Genomic DNA, 18645 nt, shown 5'->3' with positions numbered 1-18645 from the left:
TTCCACAGTATTGCCAAAAATCTATATGCATTTTAAACAAATTTAAATAGTTCGTATTTTTGCAATAGTCCTTTTAATTTTGTTACGAAAAGTGAATTTCATCATGTCCTTTTTAATGTTCCTTTTTATTTTTTATTAGTATATCTTTTACAGAAAAAATGCCTTATGGCCAATTACTCTGTGGCAAACATGTTTGCGGCAAAGAAGCTTGTAGAAAAATTACCTAGAATCTTTATGCACAGTTAGCTCAATTTGACTTTGAAGAAACAAAGCATCTTACCCAAATATATATTACCCAATTAACACTCACTTTGCATAGAAAACTGAGGAAAAAGAGAGCCCCTACCCAAGGCAAAAGTGGGAAAGAATTGAGATTTATATTTAGCCATTAGATACCACTTGACTCTGTGAAATCAATTTATATGCCTGTCCATTCACGTTTATTTACTAATGTATCAAGTGGAGTTGATTGTGTCATTTGGTTATCTCTAAAAAAATGCTGTCTTAGGTTGACCTTGCAAAAGCCCATGTAGAAAAACATGTTCTTCATTTTAGAGCTTCCCTCTGTCATTAACTACTGTCCAACAGGACCAAACACATACAACCCCAGTGGGCTCTGTGTCCACCATGAGAAGCTGCTGCTCAGATATCCCTCGAGGCGCCAGCACTATATTTCTCTCATGTGTAAAAAACATGCTTAAATCTCCATGTGGTGATACTAAATACACATGGGTCCTTTTCACAAAAGCTCAACCTCATTTTCCATTTGCCAGGGAACAAATGCATTTCTGAATGATAATGCTGATATCTGACTTGTGTTCCCTACGCCTCCCTCCTCTGCTCTCAACCCTAAAATGGTTCTGTTGCACAAGGCTCCAGAATATGAACCAAGGTGAGGGGTAAGGAAGATTCTGAAGGGCAAGTAAAAATGATTCTCAAAGAATGAGTCAGGACCAGCCCGTGTGCAGATCCCACAGGGGCTGTGGAGCAGCCACGGGAAACAGGAGAGCAGTGACCCTGGACTCAGGGTGCCTGGCAGGCTGGGAAAGCTCAGGTGGCATGCTGGCAGCCTTCAGGTGACATGACACCCTGTCCTTGGAGCTGAGAGCCAAGCTTGGCGGTCACTAGCAGTGCATCTATGAAACACATGGCTCACTTCATGGAAACTTGTGAGTCTGAGCCAAGAGCCCATGGAAGGGCGGACTAGGGGAGGGGTGCTGGCTCAGTCAGGGCAGACTCAATGATTGCTTTGGTCTCCTGGCCCTTCTGCTTTGGGCTGACCTCAGAGTTACCCAGATCAGGTAGTTCTAGGTAAATACGAGCCTGGTTTCACTTTTAACAGCCACAGACTCTAAACAGATACACTATTTTAACACATTCTTTTAATCTTCTTGCTCCCCTTTGTTCCTGTCTTTCTTTTACTTCTTTTAGTTTAATGTTTTCTTTGAAAAACGTGAAGAAAACAGGAAAAAAGCAAAGCCACGCACCATCCTTCTTATACTTCAATTCTAGAGGTAACTATCTTTCCTGTAGAGATTAATTAAAAAAAATTAATCTATACAGCTCTAACTATACATGTACATGCTTTAAAAGAACAAAAATGAACCCAGGTTATAAATAATGATCTGCAACTTGTTTTTCTTAAGAAGAGGTAAAAATTATCTAGCAATGCCTTTACATATCTCACTGATATTTCAGTGTCAAAAATTTCTCAAGTACAGCTGAATAAGAGCCAATGTCTCCTTACGACGTGGAGTAAAGGAGAGGCCAGGGCATTCGGTCTCCCTTGTCAGTGAACAGCTGTCCCTGTAGGCGGCTTCTCATACAGCATGGCTTGTGCCTGAGGAAATCACATCCCTATGGTACCTGAGTGTGCCTATCAGTCTTGGATCTTCTGAAAAATATTAATGTCTAGGTATCATTTCTGTTGGTTTAGCAGAATTTGGGGGAGGTTTTAGTCTCTATATGAAAAAAATTTTAAAAAGCTCTACTATACAGAAGATTCTGATGCTCAGTTGGGTAGAGTCACCCTCCTGAGAGATGAGAATGCCTAATCCACCACATATTTAGTTTGGAAAACTCCAACCAACCCACTGGTGCTCACAGAGAGTAGGGCCTCCTTGGTGCACTGACCTTGAGGCCTGAGTTTTTGCGCATTCGGAGCCGGCCCATCCACATGTCTGTGAGCAACATCTGGCTGCATGTGTGTGCGATGAAGTCGCGGTGCTTGGCAGCCACAGCGAGCTGTAGGCATGTGGCATTGCTCCAGTTCTTCAGCTCATACGTCAGCAGTTTCATGGCCAGCTGCTCGTCCTGCTTGTAGGACTGGTCCAGGAGCTCCACGGCCAGCTGGCCAAAGTCCCTGAAAAAGAGAATGTGAGGAGTCATGTTTTGGCCCTCTTGGAGACTTAGATGATGAAAGTGGAGACAGACTGGCTAAGCTAGAAAAGGAGGTTTGAGTGGTTTAGCTGTGTTTCTTATGGGGTCTCTTTTCTTCATTCATTCATCCAGCCAACATCTACTAAACATCTGTATGTGCCAGACACCATGTTTAAAGTCAATGGATGGGGATGGTAAATCAATGAAGTATGTCTTCTTAAATATAACAGACCTCAGTTCAAATCTGAGCCTTGCTAACCACAAGTGTGTGATCTTGGACAAGTTTCTTAAATTCTAAGTCTCATTTCCTTTAGCCGTAAAATATGCATAACAGGAGGACCTATAACTTGGGGCAGGGTTCTAAGTATTTTTGCTGTAAGAATTTTTCTTGCACAACTACTTAGCCATTAAGCAATTTCACCATAAAAGATAAAATAACAGGTTGGCAGTTTGATTTACATTTGACAGACTCAATTTATTTAAGGTAGTTGTTGGTTTAGTTTCATTTCTCCATGGAGTAAGTTCTCACAGTTACTTCCATTTTTATATTATATAAACTTAACTCTTGTAATGGTCTATCCAATAATGCGTAGAGATGGTGGTCTTAAAATAGTAGATGTTAACAACTACGTATAAAGTCAGATTGCAAAGTTTTGTATAAAGCCAGAAAATGCTTTATATATCACACAAAATAATAACATATCAGTTTGCAAATCATTCAGTGAGCAGAGTCAGCCTCCCACCTATCAAAACCAAAGGTTTACGAAGGTATTTATTGCAAATAGAAAAGTATAGTACTATGAATGAAAGACTTTGAAAACAATGCATTTTCATTTTTTTGTAATAGTTTTTAAATTTTGTATTAATTTTTCATGTTCCACTCTGCCCTTCCCCCCCATTATGTCTTTTTTTTTTAATGTCCCTCTTTTATTTTTTTGTAATTTTATATTTTATGGAAAAATTGCTTTACAGCCCATCAGTTGTGTGGTAAAAATGCTTGCACAAAGATGTTTACGGCAAACAGGCTTACAGTAAAAATACTGGACACGTTAGGGCGGTTGAGAAGATGAAATGAAATCTTCTGCATATCTGTATTTCTTCCATGTCTCATGCTGTGCATCATAAGCAGACACTCTTCCTGCCCGCCCTCTCTGCACACCACTAGGGTGATATTGTCTCCCCTTAACGTCTTGGGTAGCTCAGACCCTTCATCCTTTCCCATCTCCTGACTACCCCATTTTCTGACTGGCCAACCTGGAGTTGTGGTTCAGCTCCTGGGAGATGTCATCGACCATGTCATTCTCGGAAGCCTCGTGAGCCATGGCTTTGCAGAGCTTGCAGGCCACCAGGGCCTTGGCCATCGCCTCCTCGCCATGCTGCCAGAAGAACAGGGCCATCTTCTGCCGCTTCATCAGGACGGCCCACACCATCAGCTCGTGGAAAGGGAAGGGGAAGTGGTTGATCTCAGGGTCATCCAAGTCAATGTCTACCTCTTCTTCACGCTTCTTGGTTGTCTTTCTTCCTCGCCTCAAGGGAACATCGTCCTGAGATTTTAGGGAAAAGAAGTCATTGAGGTGGAGTTAGAAATGAATCATTTAAATTCAGTAAACAGTTACTGTATATTTACTATTTGCCCAGCGATGACAGATACATAAATGAACAGACATACCTCATTTGATTGTGTTTCACTTTATTGTACTTCACAGATGTTGTGTTTTTTTACTAACTGAAGGCAAGACTCTACCTCAGCAGAAAGATGACAGCTTGCTTTGTTGCGGGGCTCCCTTTATTGCAGTGGCCCGGAACCGCAGCTGTAGTTAATCTCTGAGGTTTGCCTGTATCCTATCCTAGCTCCAATCCTAAAAAATCTCACAAGCTCATACATTCTTCATTTTAAAACAAGTGAGAATAGCATATGGGAACACATCATTGTTATACTTTAATTTCTTTAAAAAGCATTTTTTTTAAAAGATTTTTTTAATTGATTTTAGAGGTGAGAAGGAGAGGGATGTGGGGGAGGAGTGGGAAGCATTGTATGTGCATTGACCAAGCAAGCCTGGGGTTCTGAACAAGCAACCTCAGGAAGCCAGGTTGATGCTTCATGCACTGCGTCACCACAGGTCAGGCTAAAAAAAAAAGATATTTATAATGGGCCATTTTCTTTATCCTTCCTTCCTTCCTTCCTTCCTTCCTTCCTTCCTTCCTTCCTTCCTTCCTTCCTTCCTTCCTTCCTTCCTTTTCTTTCTTCTTTACTTTTTCTCCCTCTCTAGGTAGGGTTATTTGTCCCTTATGTTGGACAGCACTATCCTTCTCTCTTAAAGGACAAGGATATCCTATGCTTGCATTTACATATATAACAATAACCACATTCACAAAAGATAAGAAGAAGGTAACCTACCTCAAGTTTCTGCATATCTTATCAGATGCATTTGTGAAGTATTTCTGACTTTGGATTTGTTATCATTTGAAAACACACATAAATAGATTTTGCTTACTGGACTATATACGCTTCCTTGGTTTTCAAGTTAGTATTTCAAATAGGATTCATTTTCTTGTTTGTAATGCTAATAATGCAACCTCATAGTGAAGTTTTCAAAGCTACTGTGACCTGTCCCCTTAACACTGGGAATCATGTACTTACCACTGAAATGAACATATATATATATATATATATATATATATATATATATATATATATATATATATTTAAAATGTGTAACAAAGAGAATAAATATTTGACATTAACAATTTGAGCAAACACTTACCTCCATTCCCAGTAGTTTCAAGGCTTTAGGCTGTTAAAAAAAATTTCATGCACAAAGTTAGGTATTTCTTTATAGATATAAGAAAAGAATCCTACTTGATCTCAAATAAGTAATGAAACAATTTCCTTGTACCATATAGCATTTATTTATTTTACTAAACAAAACCCTACAAAGGGAACCTGTTTTTAGAAATTCTTAGAGAAGTAAGGATTTAGTGATTTTGGTAAATCACAATTAGGAAACTGGAGAGGCATAAGGCGGTTTCTCGGGGGTAGAGCCTGCAGGTTTACCACCCCTTTTATGGACCGGAATTTCTTCTGTCTTCCTGGAACCATCCTGCTTGGCATCTCCATGACATTGAGCACTTGAGTGAACACTACAACAGTCAATCAAACCACAAGATGTTTCTCAAACCTCTGAAAGACCTCTATTTTCTGGAGACTTGAGATATTATTCAGAAATACATGTTTCAATGCTTCGTGCAGGCCATCTCTCTGTGTGCTGTCCAGTAGAGCAAGGATGCATGGGGCCAGAGGAACATGTTTTGATGGTGGCAAAAGGCACTCATAACATGGAAAGTGTCAGCACATACAGAAGCACCATTAGTCATGCTGGGAATGTGCAAAATAAGCACAGACCAAGATAGACAGAGAAGGCCACTCAGCAAATTATAGAACTTGATTTATATTTAACTGGGGGAGATATAAAATTACATTTAAGGGGTCAGGAATTCCAATTCTATGTTTTAAGTATTACTGAATGGTTGGGTGCCAGTAAGTAGTAAGGTGACAGTACTTCTAGTTCCTCTGATTTTATTCAAGTAGGAATAGCCTAAACCTGGTTTCTCTCCCTTTCCTTCTCTTTTAGCTTTCATAATGGCCACCAGTTTGAAATTTGTGGTTTTATGATAGTTCTATTCTTAATTTTTGAGGAACCACCATACTTTCTTCCATAATGGTTGCACTACTTTACACTCCCACCAACACTGAATAAGGGTTCCTTTTTCTCTGCAGCCTCTCCAACACTTGTTGTTAACTGCCTTGTTGATAACAGCTAATCTAACAGGTGTGAGGTGGTATCTCATTGTAGTTTTGATTTGCATTTCTCTAATAGCTAGTGAAGATGAGCATCTTTTCATATATCTATTGGCCATTTGTATTTCTTCTTGGGAGAAGTCTCTGTTCATGTCCTCTTTCCATTTTTTTATTGAAACTTGAAAACATTGGTATGTAAAAACACATGCAGCCACATGTTCATTGCAGCATTGTTCACAGTGGTCAAGACAAGGAAACAACCAAAATGCCCTTCGATAGATGATTGAATAAAGAAGATGTGGTACATGTAAACTATGGTATACTACTCAGCCGTTAGAAATGGTGACATAGTATCATTTTCGACAACATGGATGAACCTTGATAACATTAACTGAGTGAAATTAGTAAATCAGAAAAAGCTAAGAACTGTATGATTTCACACATAGGTGGGACACAAAATTGAGACTCATGAACATAGATAAAAGTGCAGTGGTTACCAGGGGGAGGGGAAGGGAGAAGAGGGAAGGGGTAAGGAAGGGGGAGGGGCATAAAAAGAAACAAATACAAGGTGACGGAAGATGATTTGACTTTGGGTGATGGGTATACAACACAATTGACTGTCCAAATGATGTGGAGATGTCTCTAAATCTGTGTACTCTAGTTGACCAATATCACCCTGTTAAATTTAATTGTCTAAATAAAAATAAATAAAAAAATAAATTTGTGGTTTTAAAAGAAATTTATACTTTTTGGTGTTTACAAAATACTTGAATAATCAGAAGATAAGCTTTGGGGAAAATAAAAATCATGCTCCCCACTAGCTACAGCAGCAGCTCTCCAAGGACCACGTGACCCATTCAGGGGCAGAGCGGTCTTTTCTGAGACCCTTCTGGGGGGTCTGTGAAGTCAAAGCTATTTTCATAATAATACTAAGTGTTATTTGATATCCATACTGTATTAATATTTCTATCGATGGTGCAAGAGCAATGGTATGTAAAACTGCTGGGTGCCTTAGCAGGGATGAAGGCAGTGGTACCAGACTTTATTAGTTGTCATTAGATTTCGTTGTTATACACTTGAAGTTTAAAACAACACAAAATGAAACAGTTTCACTTAAGAATGTGCTTGATGAGGCTGAACAATTTATTAAGTTTATGAAATCCTACACTTGCTAGTAAAAAAATGTGTTTTTACCATTCTGAGGGATGAGATGGGAAGTATGCGTAAAGCACTTCTGCTATATACTGAGTGAGGATAAGGGTCCTGAGGAAAGACACTTGTGGGGTTGTTTGGACTGTATTATGGCCACTTTGTTTCATGAACTCTCTATGTGAAGGAATGACTGGGTAAGGCAGCTATAGTTATTTAGACTTGGATGGCAGACATTTTGAAAATAAATAAAGTAGGACAGTCATTTCAAGGAAAACAACTTACAGTATTGGTTGTCAATGACAAAATTCAAACTTTCAAGTGAAAAACAGAATCGTGGAAATCTTATCTTTCCCTGCCCCATGACCTTGATAGGCTTCCAGTGCTTAAAGACTCTCCTGATAGGATTGGAAGTGATAGCAACAAATATAAATTTATAAATCATATAATAAAATGTATCAACATTTAGAAGATTTGCACATTACTTAACATATCGATATTTTATTTTATAGTAACTAATCTACGATGTTAAGACATCTGTACAAACTGCAGTTTGGATTTTAATGTAACAGTATGAAAAGTTCACTGACATGGTTTCAGATTTCATGTTGCAATTGGTCTTTGAGAAATTGCTACTTGCTGAATTTCGATGTACATCTACAATTATTTGTAAAGATTACTTCTTCCCTTTTTGATAGATTTGTCATTTTTGTCACATATTTGTATGAGGTCCGATTATCTCCATACATTTCAACCAAATAATGTCCTGTGACAGATTAAATGCCAAAGCAGATATGAAAATCTAGCTGTCTGCTAGGTTTCTAAGTCAGATATTACAGATATTTGCAAGAGAATGTACAACAATGCCACCCATCACCAATTTTTGTATTTTTTTTGAAAAATAGTTTTTCATAAATATGTTATCTCTGTGACTAAGTAATGAATGGACTTCTTGTGGCTATCTTAAAATGAATTAATAAATAGTTATTTTTAAAAGTCTCAACTTGAATTTCCAGTATGATAAATATTGATAGAACACAACATAGTTAAAAAGCTTTTGGGAGCCCTCAATATTTTAAAGGTATAAATAGATCCCTGGAACAAAAACCTTGAAAGCTGCTGGGGTAGATAATAAGATTAATTTGAATTTCATTGCTATTCTCTGATCTAAGGCTCACTCTCACTGGCAGTTTCTGATTGAACTGGACCTAGTGAAGAAAAGAAAAGAGTGAGCGATTACTCCATCGCTGAACACACTCCTTGGTGGTGTTGTTTTAACGGATTTGATGGCAACGGGCGGAAGTGGGCAGTTGCTTTCTCATTTGATCTCCCGCTAGGAGAGAAAGAAGCCACACCCCAAATCTGTTGCACCCCGGACCTCCCCGCTTCCAGAAAAAGGAATTTGCACAAGCCTCACCCTCTTGGGGCCGAAGAGATTGTGGTAGAGGGTCCGGAAGCGCTTGCGCGTGTAGTTGCAGCGATAGGCGCCGCCCATCAGGTACTCGATCACCAGGCCGATGTCGATCAGGCTGATTCTGTAGTCTGGGGGCAGGTTCCCCTATCAGAGGAGAACGGAACAAACAGAAACAGATCCAAAAGACAGCGTGATTTACTAGGGATTCGATCCCATGTGCTCTGTAACTATTTTAGAGTAAAAAGTAATAATAATTAAAAAAAAAAAAGAAACATTATGAATGTATTATTATGCTGGTTAATTAATTCACCTTAAAATAGATCCAACCGAAACCTGGATATTCTCGCTTGGAAAGAAGACATAAGTTAAATAAGAAGATGCAGTAATCGTCGGCAATAACAGAAAATCAAAATTTTTATTCAAGTCTTCAGCTGAGGAGAAAAAAACACCAGTGTAGCAGAAAGAAACACAAGGCTAGACATGGCAAACGCTACAGCTCCCAGACTCTAGCAACTGAGCTCCCCAGATGTCCCCAGGCCCCTGCGCTGTGCTGCTCTGACCCCGGCTGTCACCGCCCGCCCTCTTGCTGATCATTTATTTCCTCACGCTCACTAAATGAAGACTCCTTCCAGAAGGTGATTGTTATTACCAAGACTTGCATTAGGTGGAGTATGCTTAGAGCTCAGGTCTCCGTTAATACCAAATTTCTATTTGAACACTTGACACGTTTTTCATAAAAGAAAGCCAGGATGGATGTCAGGATGAAGTCACTTATGAACATGCCTTGTATTGAAAGAGAAAGCAGGGAAGAATGGCTTTATATTTTTAATTGTTTTATTTACCTTTGTATTCTCAGTGCCTTTTATAGTGCCCAGTGTATGGTAGGCATTCAAATGCTTGTTGTTGTTAAAAATGTAAATGAGTAAAATAGTGAAATTAACTGATGTTGTGGAATCAAGTTTCAGTTTGTTTGTTTGTTTTTTTAGTATCATGTTGTCCTTAACAGAACTAACTAGCCACGTGTGGTGTGTGAAGTTACCCCTATCTGGAAAGCCCCGGTTTACTGCAGACATCTGACTTGAAATTATGTGTATTGATGTAGCTGTATGGACAAGAACGAATTGTTGGCACCTGATGCACCAGCCCAAGTGTGTGAGATCGGGCACTGCTCTTTCAACTTCCTTGCTGCGTGCAGACTTGCGTGCAGACTTAGTTCTCAGCCCCACCCATTGTGTTCTACCTCTCTCTCAACTTGGGACACACAGCAGGCTTGGGGACCTGATTAGAGCTGGCTGAGCCAAGTGGGACTGTGTGAAGCACTCGGAGGCACAGAACCCCTCTTATCCTTGACCTCGGCCCATCAGAACACCTTTCATTAGCTGAATTGTTCCTTCACAAAAATGGTCTCTCAGTTCCTCAAAATTCCGTCTCAGAATTTTGGGATTTCCTTTGTTTGAAGATTATCTCATCAATCTGAGTCGTCAAATTACACTACCTTCAGGCTATCAAGCAAGATCAATTGTCTGACTCTTTTATTCAAAGCATGGCAAAAATATAAAAAAGGGAACATAGAGAAAGTTTAATTTGAAGAACCTAACTTTTCAGGTATTACCCTTTCCATAGACATTAAACTAAATTTAAGAATATTACCCGTGCAATGACTTTTCTCCATTATTTTGGGAAGGGATAACGGGGCTGCAGTTCTGTACGGTCTGGCTCTACCAGACTCTTAAGCAACTCCGTTATTACAAAATAGGAGAGCCCCAGAGGCTGGACACACCCAGGTCAGCCTCCTCTCCATGCATTTGGTTCCTATAAGGATGACCTCCAGAGGAGGCCCAGCCCCTCTGTGTAGGCAAGGCGAGGTAGGCAGGGTAAGGAATATTGGCATGAGTCACCTGCCCTCGGCTCTGTCTATCTTTAACAAATCAGCCACTTTCCCTCAGTGCCCCAGTCTTCTCCCTAATAGAAAGGGTCTTTAATGCTCAAGTACCAAGTTTCAAAAAAAAAAAAAAAAACCCCAAAGGATATATTGTGATGCTATTGAAAGGCAGTCATGGCAAGTCTAGGAATTTGTGCCTATTTTTAATTTTGTAATAATTTCCTAAATTTGAAACGTGGGCAATAATTGGGTCTAACACCTATATATTTTCTTTTGAGAAATCCACATTTTAGCATTAGTTTGAAATCTTAAGAACAAGAACTAATATTGCCTGAAGACCAGTTGTGAATGGCAATATTTCTACATTTGAGGTGTCTGGGAGAGTGGTGGTTGTCAGGAAAGTAATAATAGTAAAATTCAAAGTAAATAAAAATTTAAGAGGGGCAAATAAAACATTTTTGCGAATGGCTTTATTCACAAAGGGCTCTTGGGTTTATAGACTACCAGATAAGGTTCTAGAATATTCTTTTTATTTTTATAAACTTCTCATATAAAGCTTGATTATTTCAGAGTGACGTAGGATCTGGTCTGAAGCAGGAGAAAGAATTCAGAGACTATCCTGGGTTCTACCCAGCTTTTTGTGAAGGCCAGAAAAGAACGGGCCTGCATTCTGTTTGGCCACAAGGTGGCGATGTTCACCTGAAGCCAGTGAAGATTTCCTCCTCACCAGCGTTTGCCTGCCTGCCTGCTCTGTTTTGTGTAATAAGGCGATGTAATAACCAATGCAGAGCAGACTGGAGGATTTGTGGATAAGGAGAGAGCTTTTGTTGAAGTGATATGTGGGGGAGGGAAAGCTTCTTCACCAAGTCATGTGTTTGAACTCAGTCTGCAAGACTGCAGCTATACTGCTCACAAAAATTTGGGGATATCTCAAAATGAATATGAAGCGATAAAATATCCTCTAATTTTTGTGAGCAGTATATTTCTTTCTAGAGTCTTTTGGAAGCAGAGAAATTAGGGAAAATTAGTTTCATAGTTTTTATTGGGAAGAGTAGAAACCTTTTGGGGAGGAAGAAATAGATTTCATAAAATGAATACAATTGTGATAACTATGTCCTGGTTGAACTCTGAAGGGGATGACAGCATTGGTGTATGTTTGGGCTGATGGCTTTGGCCACCTGTGACCTACAGATGGAACAGATGTTCAGAGAACAGTCAGCAATATGACCCTGCAGTGGAAATAGCACTGGGCTGGGCTGTGGGCCTGGCCAGATCACACCCTTTCTCTGCACCTCAGTTTACATTTTGAAAACAGGCAGTTAGGATACTACTGAGGTCTTTTCTGTTTCTAAAGGTCCAGTTGTCTGGCTACTGCCTGGCAGGCTGCTCTTAGCTCTGTGCTGCCAGGTCACTGGGCAAAGACTCTTGTCCAGAGCTTCCAGGGCTGATGTAGTTTCCACTAATCCCCTGAAGTTCGGTTAGTGGAGCCGGGAGCTTAGAGACCAGGGACGGTGAAGTGACAGACAGGGGTAGGGCTGTGCCCCTCCGAAAAGAGCAGAGAAAGTGCATGGCACCTCGCATGCCACAGGTAATGTCCAAAAGCCTTCTGGAGGAGTCTTCCTTCGCTCGGGCCCCTTTCGAATAGGAAGTCAATAGGACAGTGGCGGCTGCTCCTGCCTTGGCCTGTTGTTTCTGTTCTTTCCCCTCACCGTTTTTGGCAATTAGTTTGGTAACTGGTAAAGCCTGCGCACTTTATTCCCATTTCATGCCTTAACAACACATGGCAAGCCATGTGATTTAAATAATTTGACCCACAGAGTAAAACAGAGAAGCGTGGATCTACAGACAGGTACAACTTTATAACTTGAAAACGTCTTCTGCTTTTGTCATACTCTGAGCTACTGCTCTGAGGTTAAGTTTTCATTTGTGCCACATCTAAGGACAACTGTGAAGTAAAAGACTAGCTTAAATTCACTTAGATCTGCTCTTCTAAATGCACTCTATTTTTCAGATGTCGGTGTTTGATATCACAACAAATTTCAGCTGTTTAAGAAACACATTATTCTTAGATACTTATAACAAATCTTTGAGACAGAATTGTTTCCTTCTGATGCATGTAAGGGGCAAATGATGGCTGGTTGTCAGGTTTCCCAAGAAGAGTTGGGAAAAGATTATTCTGGTGAAAATATATGGACAAGGAGGACACTCCCTCAATGTTTGGCATGGTAATAGACTGGGCAACTCATAAAAAACAGGAAAGCTTTTGTAAATTTGTGTGAATTTGGCAGATGGGATTACAAAATGTCCTTTCTTTACTCAAAGTGTGTCTGGAATGCCTTTTTTTTTCTTCCCATTCTGTAAAACTCCGAGTCTTGATTCCCATGAGAAATTTCACACTATCTCTATATAAAGCTTAAATATAAATATCATACTCTTTTGGTGTGGACGGATAGTATAGGCAATCTGAAGTATCAGCACATTTAATTTAAGAAGGAAAAACTTCCACTTTAAAACATACAGAAGCACAAATTGCGCAGACAGTTAGCTACTAAAACAGCAAGTTAGATTTCATGAAAAAGCAGACAGACTCAGGCCACTCTGGTTTAATAAGAGAGCACCAGTACACTCAATGGATTTATGCATGAAAACAGCTCAGAGAATTGGGTTGGCTTAGATCATTTTACACTTCTGATTGATGCTGAATAACAACTCTTTACCTCACTGCTCTAGATTGTTTCCTTGGTATAAATGATTCGAGATTTTGAAACTACTGTAGCTTGGGAGGAATTCTCTACATTCCGTTCTGTTGATTTCAAAGGATAGTTGTATTTGCAGATGTCACACTGGTTAACTTATGATGGTCTGATAATTCTTATATGAATTCCCTGGGTAAGAGTTACATTTCATTTATTATCAAACACTATGTTTAAAATCCAGAACTGTGTTCTTCTGAACAGCATTTGTTACCAGGGCTATCACTTATTGATTAAAAAAAATTTTTTTGTGCTACAGATTAAATCAGTTAATACATACATAAAGTCCTATAATCATAAAGCACAAAGCACATGCTAATTATTATGTTCCTTAATTGCTTAAACTGTCCAAGATTTTCTTAGCCTTTTAAACCAAGTTTTTATACACTTCAAGTGTTTCATTGGACTAAATTGTTGGAAGTCTTCCAGAATCACCTGGGGAAAATGTATAACCAATATTAATTTCTCTATCATTCCCTTCTTAAAAAAACACAAGCATAACCCCTTGTTTTCAGCTCCCTTCTTCCATGTAACATAAAATGTAGACACTCTGGCTCCTTTGGCCATTGTTACTCTTTCCTGCCCTGCAACAGTCAGATGCCCTTCCTTATCACAGAAATAAATGGAGTCGGCATTTCCTGTCCCCATTTCTTCTCAAAGAAAGAAACTAAACATAGGCTTTCTGTTTCTCGCCACCTCACTGGCAGTCCCTATTCCCAGGCAAAAAGATAGATTGTTGCTAAGCCATTTCAGTACTATCCTGAGTGATTTGTTATCATTTTTCCAGTTACCAAATTAGTAAATGAATTCTTATGTAACTATCATATATTCTTGCTCTAGTATTTGGATAACACGTAAAAGAAAAACAAAATTGCTCCTAATATTTCTTCCTTCCAAATTCTTACTATCCTGTTATTTCTTGTTAGTTATTATTTTTGAGGTACATCTTTAACTAAGATGTGTTTTTTTTTAAACCCTAGCTTAAAAATATTCTACATGCCTTTTAATACAAGTATTGTGACGAAATGCAAGAGGCAGCTAATCGAATTTCAGAAAAGAGAAAATGGCATTTCTAAGCAGAGTCCAGCAAAGAGCAAAACCCAATAGGAGGGATTTTGATCATTTGTATTCAGTAAAATCTAACTACAAAATCCCTTTGAGCCTGACCAAGTGGTGGCGCAGTGAATAGAGTATCAGACACAGAGGACCCAAGTTCAAAACCCCGAGGTTGCTGACTTGAGTGCAGGCTCACCAGCTTGAGTGCGGGGTTGCTGGCTTGAGCCCAAAGGTCACAAGGTCACTGGCCTGAACCCCAAGGTCACTCACTGGCTTGAGCGAGGAGTCACTTGCACTGCTGTAGCCCCCCGGTCAAGGCACATATGAGAAAGCAATCAATGAACATCTAAGGTGCCGTAATGAAGAATTGATGCTTCTCATCTCTCTCCCTTCCTGTCTGTCTGTCCCTCTGTCTGTCTCTCTCTGTGTCTCTGTCATACACACAAAACAATCCCTTTGAAAATCATGCAAGACAGTGAGAACCTGAGTGATGGAGGTGGATGAGTCACTTTATTTGAAGGTTTGGATTAGCAGATGGCTGGGGCTGAGGAACAAAGGCACAGCTGTCTCTGCGAGCCTCCCAGTTCCTTCAGTGATAGAGTAGCTTTAGGGGACAGGAATAAAACCTGATTATTTTAGAAAACCTCAAGACATTTTATTGAACATGAGGAACAAATATCTTGGCAAAGAATACATGTTGGATGTATACACAATCTTCTGAGCTACTGCCCCTTGTTTAATCTCTAGGCAATTTTAAGCCAGGATAAATTAAACAAAACTGGAAGACCTGAGGGAAGAGAAATAGGTTTGTTGATAGTAGGTGTGCTTATGGCTTGAAACAGGGCAGACCAAGCAAAGATGTGATCTTGGTAACATGGTTGTTGGGTTGGATGTACAGACTTTATAGCATCTGTTTCCCTTATTTTGAAAGGAGTAGAGCGTCAGCCTGGTGTGCAGAAGTCCCGGGTTCGTCCCGGCCAGGGCACACAGGAGAGGCGCCATCTGCTTCTCCACCCCTCCCCCTCTCGTTCCTCTCCGTCTCTCTCTCTTCCCCTCCTGCAGCTGAGGCTCCATTGGAGCAAAAGATGGCCCGGGCGCTGGGGATGGCTCCATGGCCTCCGCCTCAGGCGCTAGAGTGGCTCTGGTCGCAACAGAGCGACGCCCCGGAGGGGCAGAGCATCGCCCCCTGGTAGGCGTGCCAGGTGGATCCCGGTCAGGCGCATGCGGGAGTCTGTCTGACTGCTTCCCCGTTTCCAGCTTCAGAAAAATACAAAAAAAAAAAAAGTTAATAGGCCCATTATAAGCAGTCCCTGGGCCATTGCTTGGCCCTTTGAAGGAAAATGAAAAAGAGGCTACAGGATAACAAAGGGTCAATTCTAGTCAACACATTCCTATGACATGAAGGCATTAGATTCTTTCTTTCTTTCTTTCTTTCTTTCTTTCTTTCTTTCTTTCTTTCTTTCTTTCTTTCTTTCTTTCTTCCTTTCTCTTTTTCTCTCTTTCTTTCTTTCTTTTCTTTTTTTGAGAGAGGCAGGGAGAGAGAGAGACAGAAACATTGAGCTTATCTTGTGTGTGCCCTGACCAGGGAATTGAGCCAGCAACCAACCTTCCTTTCTTTCTTTCTTCTTTCTTTCTTTCTTTCTTTCTTTCTTTCTTTCTTTCTTTCTTTCTTTCTTTCTTTCTTTCTTTCTTCCTTCCTTCCTTCCTTCCTTCCTTCCTTCCTTCCTTCCTTCCTTCCTTCCTTCCTTCCTTCCTTCCTTTCTTTCTTTCTTTCTCTTTCTTTCTTTCTTTCTTTCTTTCTTTCTTTCTTTCTTTCTTTCTTTCTCTCTCTCTCTCTCTCTCCCTCTCTTTTTTTGCAGTTGAATTCTAGTTTCAAGGCTTTATGATCAGAAAATATGCTTGGTACAATTTCAATTTTTCTAAATTTGCTGATATTGTCTTTGTGGCCCAACATATGGTCAATTCTTGAGAATGTTCCATGTACACTAGAGAAAAATGTATACTCTGTCGCTTTGGGATGAAGTGTCCTGTAGATGTCTATCATATCCAGGTGTTCTAGTATTTCGTTTAAGGCCACTATATCTTTATTGATTCTCTCTCTCCCTCTCTATTTCTCTTTCTTTCTTTCTTTTCTTTTTTTGAGAGAGGCAGGGAGAGAGAGACAGGAACATTGAGCTTATCCTGTATGTGCCCTGACCAGGGAATTGAGCTAGCAACCTCTGTGCTCTGGGATGATGCTCCAGCAAACTGAGCTATCTGGCCAGGGCTTAATTTCTATTGATTTTTAAAGAGACAGAGAAAGGAAGGGAGAGAGGGGGAAAGGGAAAGGGGAAAGAAAGCATTCATTTGTTGTTTTACTCAGTTCTGCATTCTTTGGTTGCTTCCTGTGTGTGCCCTGACTGGGTATCAAACCCACAACCTTGTCATTTCAGAATGACGTTCTTAACTGACTGAGCTAACCAGCCAGGACTCGACTCTATTCTTGATCTTTGTAGCCTTCTCTGAGTATGTCTTATGGACTTTGGTGAAGAATGGCTACAAATTGGGAGGGGGGTATATTGTGTGTGTGTGTGTGTGTGTGTGTGTGTGTGTTCTCACCTCCTTGCATTTCAGCCTTCTCATCTGTAAAATGGGACTAAATCTACTTGATCCAAACCTACTGGCTTTTCCCCCCCATCAAAATCTTAGACAATGAATGTGAAAAAAAATACACTGCAAAAAATAAAGTGTTAGAAGAATGGTATATACATATATGTGTTTTAGTTTCTGCTTCTCTGAGGCTTTTTGAACTACCCTTACTTCATACTGTACAATGCTAGGTGTGACAGTGATACATTGCTCCAGGACCTAGTAGATGAGGACACCTTTTATGGTCAGTTGGGCAGCATGGAAACTAGCTCCCCAAACAGTGAGGGCCTTTGGAAAAATACAGGTAATGGCATAAATCCACACAGCATGGGGCAAAAGCCTAGAGTTCCACTATCCAGAAGCACTATGTCCAATGAAAGTGTCTATATCCACGGAGACTGGAGATAAACCACAGCTGCATCAGAAGCAGAGATGTCAGGGTTAAAAGACACACACACACACACACACACACGCTGTGCCCTGAAATGAGGGGGGCCTAGAAGGGACAGGAATACTCTGGCGGCTCATGCATTGCAAAACAGACGCGCTTTCTAATCACAGGAAGCAGTCAAGACAGGGCCTCCGACGTGCAGTCAAGAGGGTTCTTACCTTTTTGACATCCCTGACCAAGTGGTACAATGTGTTTGAGGGCCCATGTCTCTGAAAACAATAAAGAAGAATCAAATGGTTTTGCTAGTTGGGCTCTCCCTGGCAAGGCGAGGAGGATCTGGAAGGAAGGGTCTGGCTGGTGAGGGACAGTTGTTAGGATGAGCCTTGTTGTAGTTGCTCAGTTGTCCCTGTCTTTTCTAAAGAAACACACTGGCAGATCTTTGAGCTGTGGTTCCCCAAGAAAAAACATTTGAGGCCCTAGGTTCAAATTTCATAAAGGAAGCAATCAACTCTGTTGTCAGCTAAACTGGGACATCATTTAAAGGGCTAATTTTGCAGCAGGGGAGACAAAGGGGCCAATTCACCGCATTGGAAATAGACTTTGGCATATTGCCAGTCACATCTTGTTTTTTATCCACATTGAATGAGAAATTATCTAAAGCAGGTGTTGGCAAGCCTTTTTTTGTAAACAGCCAGGTAGTCACTACTGTATTTTAGATGTTGTGGGTCATACAGTCTTCATGGCAACCATTCAACTCGGCTGTTGGGCCGAAGCAGCCAGAGATGATACCTAAACAAATGAGCTAGCCCCTGTTTCAGTACAACTTTATTTGTGGACATAAAAAGAGAGTAACATTTCATAGAATTTAACTGTCACAAAATATCATTCTTCTTTTGATTTTTTCAACCACTGGAAAATGTGAAAAAATATTCTTAGTTTGCAGGTTATATAAAAATAAGCAGAGAGCTGGATTTGGCCCTTGGGAGGTAGTTTGCTAAAATCTGTTTCTAAAGAAAAGGCCACAGGAAGTTTGGGGAAAAGGTGTATGTATGTTTGCTTAAGGTGAGTGTGAAATGAAATGGTTTGCCACCCAATTGTCCCTCAGGAATAGGATTGCTAGGGCAAATACAGGATGCTTAGTTAAATTTAAATTCCAGATCAACAGTGAATAATTTCTAATATAAGTATGTCTCA

The 18645-nt window shown here is 40.2% G+C and overlaps 1 protein-coding gene across 6 annotated transcripts in view; it reads right to left on the bottom strand.

The window, feature by feature from the left end:
* Positions 1-18645, bottom strand: part of TRPM3 (transient receptor potential cation channel subfamily M member 3) — a 542782-nt gene that overhangs the window by 92624 nt on the left and 431513 nt on the right. For 4 of the 6 annotated variants that reach the window (XM_066257103.1, XM_066257105.1, XM_066257107.1 and 1 more), the window contains 6 exons: positions 17670-17720; positions 9052-9087; positions 8745-8885; positions 5145-5174; positions 3634-3923; positions 2134-2362 (listed from right to left, as the gene is read on the bottom strand). In XM_066257103.1, the coding sequence (XP_066113200.1) occupies positions 2134-2362; positions 3634-3923; positions 5145-5174; positions 8745-8885; positions 9052-9087; positions 17670-17720 (777 nt within the window). The remainder of the gene's footprint in view (positions 1-2133; positions 2363-3633; positions 3924-5144; positions 5175-8744; positions 8886-9051; positions 9088-17669; positions 17721-18645) is intronic. The other 2 variants (XM_066257106.1, XM_066257104.1) reach the window with 1 other exon arrangement.

This window comes from Saccopteryx bilineata, chromosome 2 (genome assembly GCF_036850765.1).
Source record: "Saccopteryx bilineata isolate mSacBil1 chromosome 2, mSacBil1_pri_phased_curated, whole genome shotgun sequence".
Taxonomy (NCBI): Eukaryota; Metazoa; Chordata; class Mammalia; order Chiroptera; family Emballonuridae; genus Saccopteryx; species Saccopteryx bilineata.
This window is presented reverse-complemented; position numbering and strand designations above follow the sequence as displayed.